The sequence below is a fragment of the Prosopis cineraria genome, unplaced genomic scaffold (genome assembly GCF_029017545.1).
Source record: "Prosopis cineraria cultivar Desert tree isolate PC_DT_omini unplaced genomic scaffold, ASM2901754v1 PC39, whole genome shotgun sequence".
Classification (NCBI taxonomy): domain Eukaryota; kingdom Viridiplantae; phylum Streptophyta; class Magnoliopsida; order Fabales; family Fabaceae; genus Prosopis; species Prosopis cineraria.
The window spans coordinates 1-7,920 of record NW_026555369.1 but is presented as its reverse complement, the minus strand read 5'-3'; the positions used below and the strand labels follow the sequence as shown (position 1 = coordinate 7,920).

Below are 7,920 nucleotides of genomic sequence, written 5' to 3'. Positions count from 1 at the left end.
TTATTAATCTGGTAAAAAAAGATCATTTTATAATTATAAAAGTTTAAGGAAAATTACACATAGATCTCATGGAGCAAACTTATTCACAAATAAGACTCATGAAATTTAAAAACCATAGTTAAGTCTCTTAAGACCTGAATGTAATTTAAAATTAGGCTGACAATAATATCCCAACTAAACATACATTACATTAATCAAATAATTAATTTACAACAACTTCATCAACAATTTATAATTTTAATTTTAATTTTTTATAACTGTAACTTCATATTCAATAGTTAAACAATTATACATTACTAACAAAGTTTAACGTTAATTGTTTACAACTACTATATCAATATTTTACAACTATAACTTTAATTTTTTATAACTATAACTTTACATATTTAATGGCTAAATTGATTAATTTAATTATTAAATATATGAAGTTATAGTTATAAAGAGTTGAAGTTATAGTTGAAATTAACAATGAAATAGTTGTAATTATTTGATGATGTAATATATATATGTGTGTGTGTGTGTGTTTAACAGAGATATTATATATTATCTTTTTATCCTAATTTCAAATTACACTAAGGTATCAAAGGACTTAGTAATAATTTCTAAATTTTACGAGATTTATTTGTAAATAAGTCTGCTCTACGGGATTTATATGTAATTTTTTCAAAATTTAAATACTTCTATTTAAGAGACAAAAAGCTTTTCTTATAACATTATCTAAATATTTGGAATCAAGAAATGTACAGAATTAGGGCAAATTAATAACTAAACTCTGATAGGAACAATGACATTAATAATTAAATTCTGATACTATTTGTTAGAAGCAATGTGTATCCTAAAATAGATACCATTTGTTGGCAATGAAAAGCGTATAGGAAAAAAAAATGATACCACTTGTTTCAATCAAAAAGCATCCAAAATCGAGAGAAATTGATAACCACACTGATTTCATTTATTAAGGACAATGATCTAAGGATTAAAGGTTTTAAGGATTCATGTTAACTCTGGTGATGAATGGTGTCACAATAACATTGAATACATTATTGCAGAAATTCTTCTATTAAAAATGTTGCAAACTTTAGATATATATCTTCCAAAAATTAAAATTATTAAGGTCATATAAATGCAATCTATTTCATTATAAATCTTTCAAATTCTCTAAATTTAAGTTTATGATTTGGAAGCAACCTTGATTTGATGTGAATATGTCCCTCATTTTTTGACCACTTGCTTAAACTCAACTTATCCCTTATTAGCATACATGATCTTCCAAGATCATTTTGTAATTATGGCAAAAAAAAATGATCATTTTATAATTTGAAAGAACTTAAATAGTTCTATTTAAGAAATTGCGAGTTCTTCCCAGAACTTTTTGTCCAAAAATTGGTCAACTTATAAATCTCATCATGCTTGATCTATATGACCATCATATTATACATTTGCTAAATAACATTCGAAAGCTTACCTACTTAATTAGAAACATTGTCTCTCTCTCTTTTCATGGATTTCATCATGGTAGTGGTCATAACAATAAATACATATTGTCCTCCAGCTTTGCAATCATTCCTTTTGGTGCTCTATCTAAACTCAAAAGTTTGCATGAATAATTATGCACTAATGTTAACTCAGATAATGAGTGGTGGCTTAAAAATGTTGAACACATCCTTCAAGAAATTGATGCATTAAAAAAATTGAAAGACAATTCAATTGTGAATAAGTTGAATCAAAAGAGAGAAACTTTAGCAAACTGTGGGATGCTTTGCCACAAACAAACTAATGAGACAAAGGAATGGCTTTAGCCACTTGTAGGTAATCTATCTTTACTTGATTATTTAACAGCTCAAATCCTCCTCAATTCGTGTAATTTTAGAGTGTGAGTTTGGGAGGATTTTGGTCCCCTAAAAATTAGCATTCCTAATTAGCAATTTAAATGTTTAGAGTTAAAAATATTATTTTTACTTAACATTTTTTCATTCCAATTTTCATTATCTGCTAATAAATAAAAATGTGTATGTAATGGAAACTTTTAACCAAAAACCTCCGACCAGCCTAACTAAATATGAATTACTTTTACCCTCTATTTGGTTTGAGAATAATGGGAGGAATGAGAATTTTAGTGAGCAGTTTAAAAAATAAATAAATAAATAGAGAGTTATAAAATTTCACTAGGAAAGAGTATGAAAAATTAATGAAAAACTTTCAATCAAATGAAGTCTTGAAAATAATCTCTCAATCTCTCATCAACATATTGAACCCCATGCCCCAAAAGAAAATGCATAACGAATGGTGTAAAAATTAGTTTGAACATGAAGGGTCTATCTTAAGTCTTAACCTTTTTTTTTTTTGAGACAATTATTTTTATTTTATTTAAAAAAAAGTTTAGATTCGTTAAGTTTTGAAAACCGGTCAAGGTAACAAAAGACAAACATGACAACACAAAATATTTCTACAAAGAGACCTATAAAATACTCATCACTAATGTTTTGACGTCAACATCAGTGGAGTTTTTACAGCTCCTCAATTAAAATTGGCCCCACTACCATCAGCATCAGCCCTACGTCACAGTTAAAAAGCGCAAACGAATTCACCATCCTCTTCAGAGAAAACCAACAACACTTACAAACACAAATCAATTTTAACACTCAATCATACCAGTTTGAAGGTGTTTGAACTTTCTGGGCTCCTCTCTCAAATCCCAAGCCTCTCTCAAATACCAAGCCTGATATGGAAAAAAAAAATGTAAAAAACTTGTACTTTCTGCCATATTAATATGACTGGGTTACAGCAATGGCAATCATCTCTCTTTTGATTTTACAGGAACGCCTTTATACATTTGAACACGTTCCTTCATAGCATCTCTCCGAGGCCTAGCAACCTTGTTGTTAGGGTCAAATAGAAGGACTTCTTCAAACGCCTTCAGAGCAGATTTATATTCCTTTTGCTTCTCATAGGCATCACCCAGATTGTTCCATGCTGTGACATAGCCAGGTTGAAGCTTCACGGCAGTCTCAAACTGAGCAATTCCCTTTTCAAGCTTCCCATCACGGATATAGCTGACACCAAGAGCATTGTAGACCTAAATTGGTAACATGAAGGTCATTAGCAAAGTACGTGATTCAAAAGTCATTCCCAAACAGGACGATTTAACATAAATGAACATAGGGCAGACTCATGGGTATGCTACAGGGCTGCGATTTAACATACGTACTCCCTTCAGTCCATATTATAAGAGACTTCTAACTACCTCACCGTAACTAAAAAAAATTGTTAAGCTATTAACTTTGTCTGAAAATATAATAAACTTCCAATTTTATCCCTATTGAAATGAAAGATTTTAAATTTGCATTATATTATCTCTCATTAATGAGTTTAAATAGGAGTAATATTGGAAAACATAATTAATATCCCATCAAGTGCTTTATATTAAGGAACAAAAAATCCTTTTAAAATACGCCCAATAATAGGAATAGGAGGAAGTATATCTCTAATGCAAAAAATGATGTTCATTTATCACTGCACTCGAAAATGAATGCTTACATGTGGGATACTTTTTTCGGGATCTCTGGTGAGAATTGAGTATATTGTGATTTAGTGATGTTTCTCTCATTGCACAATACAAAGGTTTCAGATAGGAGGGGAAAGGCAATTCAGTCTTTGCAGTGATCCAATACATTTGGTCGTCTTTAGTGCATTATGGGATAATAGCTTGTATGTTTTCTCTTGGTGCCTGGTTCATGGCTTTTCATAGCAAGCCAATTTACTGCATATGCAGAGGGATTGGGAAGTTTGTTGCATCTTTAAGTCTCTTTGTTAGATTATTTTCTGTTCTTGCTTCAACTCTTGTACGTTAAACTTTATCTTACGAGGGTACTTCATCATCTTCTAATGCATTGTCACTCTTCATAAATAAAATTTCTTCTTTTATCCAAATCAAAATTAGAAAAATTAGAAAATGTCATAAGCCAATGATAGTAGAAATGTGTAAAGATAGAAGTGAACATCGCGCCTGCAGAGGGTATAATTGTGCTCTTTAGAATGAGAATTTTGAATTTTTCCCTCAAAGGCCTTCACACAAGATGGGTAAGCAACTCCAGTCAGTTATTCATATAAGGATACAGCTAAGCAATATTCAATCAAGTTACTGTATAGAGGACCAATACGCGTCCCATGGGCAGAATTATGCTCAATTCTCCATGCACTGAAGAAAACTTCTCCTTCAGCAGGTCCAAGTTTAGTGTTGTGATTAAATTTTTCAGGAGACATTCAACAGTACCAAAGGTAGAATCAACAAGTTTTCCATTCGTACAGTAAGACCAATTAGTACCTCTCTGTTCTAACATAAATTTACGATAGGCCTAATTCATCAAACCTGGGCAAGATCCTGATCATCTCCATCCCACTTCTCAATAGCCTGAAGCAAGTACTTAGTAGCAGCCGGGTAAAATTTCCTCCTCAGCATCACTGCTCCAAGCTCAAAAAGTTCAGTGGCACTCGCATCGCCACTTCTTACTTGTTCCTGAAACAGTTGACGAAAATGAGAAGCTGAAAAGAGCAACTAATTCCAGTTAATTTGCGTATAGTACTATAGTCACCATTAAAGTAAAAAACCATAGATAAATTAAACTGCTTAAGAAGAAAGAATACAGAGTTTAACATGATTTAAAGAAGCTAATACCAAAGATCATGCTCACGCAGTAATATTTATTATTTTAAAGGGATGAAATGGACAACGCTCAAGCTTTACCTGTAACTCCTTGGCAGAAAGGTCAAGTTCTCTGCGAACAAGAACTTGGCGAATCACAAAGTATGACCCAACCCCTAGCAAACCTAATAGCAATATCAAGTACAATAATTGGATCCCTAAATCAAATAATTCTCCAATCTCATATATCTCATTTGTCTTCAATGTGTCACTTGCATATGCCACTTGAGGAGAAACCACTGATAAAATTGGTCCCAACAACAATGTTGAGACCCATGAGCTTCCCTCATCCTCCAGATTCTGAATTGTAAAGTGGTTCCCTGAAAATTCCAATCCACAACATGAAAAAGGTTGGTGTCTGAGGCAACTATTTAATTTGCAAACAATGTTCAAATATATGAAATGAGGGAAATTAGATCAATGCTCGGTAAAGTTTATACAATACTTATAATAAATGGTACATAAACTTTCCACTGAGTTTACTAAAAGTGACTCTTTGAATCTTCAAACCAAATGACACAATTAAAATTCATAGGTATGTTAACAAGCACAACCGTGACCTAGAGCCATCAAAATGGGTTGAAACCACTGGTTTAACTAATCCTATCAGCTTATAGACAGGTTTAAACCATAAACCATTGACCCATACAAAAGAAGGTTAAACTGACCCACTTGTAGGCCACGGAAGATTGTAGCCCGAAGTTTTCCCCCTTTTTGGTTTGTTTGGTAAGTTGACCCATTTAGCTCACCAAGGCACCAACCCAAACAAACAGGTCAGATTTGGCCATTTATCAACTTGCCAATTAAGAGGGTCAACTGATTCAACCTATCCCACACACCGTTCGTAGAATGTCAACCAAATTCATGGTTCCACCGCCACCTATTCAAATAACAAGCTAAGCAATCACACGTTACATATTATTGATAGAAGTGAAGGGAAAACCATATATACAAAGAATTCTGCAGAATATTTGGGAAAAAAGTGAAACATGGACTAAGCTATTTTCATTAGCAGACAGACATAGACTTGGTGGACAAGCAAACATGTGGACAAATATGTCCGTGTCCCTATCATTTATAAAGTTCTATAAATAATCCCTAAAGCTTTGGTATCCACAAATGCAGAATAGGTGTTCCCAGGAGTAATCTCAAAATCAGTAAAAATGTAAGATCCTAAGAATTCGAAGTTTAGATTGAGACCCTATTACGATCCAACAAATTTGTCTCCTACACCCCAACAAATTCAGAACTGAGGTTGGCATTTGGTGAGATGGAACCAAATGGATTGTAACATTTTGTTTGAAATAAAACAGAAATTAGGGTAATTTCACCAAATTCATGGGAGTTCTATGTAATTTACTTTGAAATAAAAGTTTAGAAGTTTATGCCAAAACCGTGCACAACCAGTGAGAGAAACAAGTGCTAAGTGTTTCCGATAGATCAAACACACCAATGTCCGTATATTGATTTAACAGTCCACGTATGCATGTTTTGCAAATTTACAAAATCATTCAGAAAACATCTTCGGCACCTGTGCTGTACTCATGAAGTTGCAACTGCTTGGGCCCGGCCTTGTCAACCAATTCCCTCCACTTTCTAGACAGTGAATGGACGCCAACCTAAAATGTACACAAAGAAATACCTCTGCAGACTTTACTATTAGGTGCCATCTTAAATTTGGAGGGGGGAAATATCCTCACAGCCCAAAATAGAGTAGTAAGAACCTTATCAAGAACTGATGTAATTAGTCCACCATCCATAGCCAAAGCAACTGCAAAGTTGATGCTACTATTAGACATAAAACTCTTGCCATCTCTACAACTCGGAGAAGCTTTCACCGCCGAACTTGGTCCAACATTATCGGGAACTTTCTCCGATTGCCGCTCCGCAGAAGACGGAGTTAGCCCAGAGGTAGAAGGGGATAAGGTAAGGTGAAGAGTTAGCTTTAGACTTAGCAAGGTCAATTTCATGCCCCGTCTCTGCCAATAGAGCGATAGTAGTAGACCAAGCAGCCGCAACTCCACCTTCGTCCACTATAATTGCCGCAAAATTCCCATCGTAGAAGGTCTCCACGTCCATTTCGGCCGTATTAGACTCGACCACCACTATACTCTCTGCTTTGGAGAGCTTATCTCCTTCAGAAACGATCTTCCCTTCGGTAATCGCTGAGCTCAGCGCCGGCATAAATATCCCCGGATGTTGGCCTGAATCTGGGTTTTGCTCCGGTTACCAGTAGCGGCGCGGAATGAAGGCGGCAAAATTGGTCTCCGGCGAAGGGCCGAGGAAGAACGCAGAAAGGAAGTGTTGAGAAGGTGAGCCATTGGACAAAGGATTACGGACGCTCCGTCACTGTAACAAGTTCGAGGAAAATTATTTGGGGATAAAATTTTATGTTATATTATAATTAGTCATATATCGTTATTCGTTGCTTTTATTCGTTGCTTTCCACGAGATAAATAATCAGGGGGAAAACAAAAGCAGAAATCTTAATCAAAAATAAGGATACGGGAAAAAAATATATTAAAAAGTCTTATGTCAAAAGTATCGAAGAGTAGTTTGAAGTGGGAAAAATGCATATATATTAGAAGTTATTTTTCAATATATTTATAATAAAAATTAATTATAAAAAAATTAATTAACACAATTATTTTTTAATTATAATTGATTATGTTATAATGTGGTAGTGTTTGGATCTTATTTTTTTAAAATTAATTTTGAGAAAATTAAATATGTTTGAATAATTGATTTAGAATCAATTTTAAATATTCAAATTACTATAAAGGACAATGACTTTTTAAATGTAATAATTGATTAAAATGATATATACATGATTACTTATAGAAATTTAAATTATTTTGTATAGTAATATTAATACTTAATGTAAGTAAAAATTAAATCAATATATCTAATTTTAAATTAATCCATAATTTTTAAGGTAAAAAATGGGACCATTAAACAAACGATAAGGTCATCAATCTCACTCCGCACACAAGGCCAAGCCAAGATCTACGGTACAAATTTACCCAAGGGAACCATTCCCTGCTCTGAGATGGGAGTTGTGCGTACCAGCAGATAGGAGGTGAAGAAAAGAACACTAGAATATATGCGATAATTAAAGGGTATATTTGGGAAGTGAAATATCTGACAAGTAACAATTATAGATAACAGTGGAATTGAAATTCAGAAGCTACTATCATCAGCTTTGGCAAAGCTGTGGT

The 7,920-nt window shown here is 33.5% G+C and overlaps 1 protein-coding gene across 1 annotated transcript; it reads right to left on the bottom strand.

The window, feature by feature from the left end:
• Nucleotides 1–2,443: 2,443 nt before the first annotated feature.
• On the bottom strand, nt 2,444–7,033 carry LOC129295044 (tetratricopeptide repeat domain-containing protein PYG7, chloroplastic-like). Its single transcript, XM_054933524.1, has 5 exons — nt 6,427–7,033; nt 6,234–6,321; nt 4,745–5,022; nt 4,370–4,516; nt 2,444–3,076 (listed from the first exon to the last, which is right to left on the bottom strand). The coding sequence occupies exons 1-5, from the start codon at nt 6,670–6,672 to the stop codon at nt 2,795–2,797; spliced, it is 1,041 nt and encodes a 346-aa protein (XP_054789499.1). The 5' UTR covers nt 6,673–7,033; the 3' UTR covers nt 2,444–2,794.
• Between the last annotated feature and the right edge of the window lie 887 nt (nt 7,034–7,920).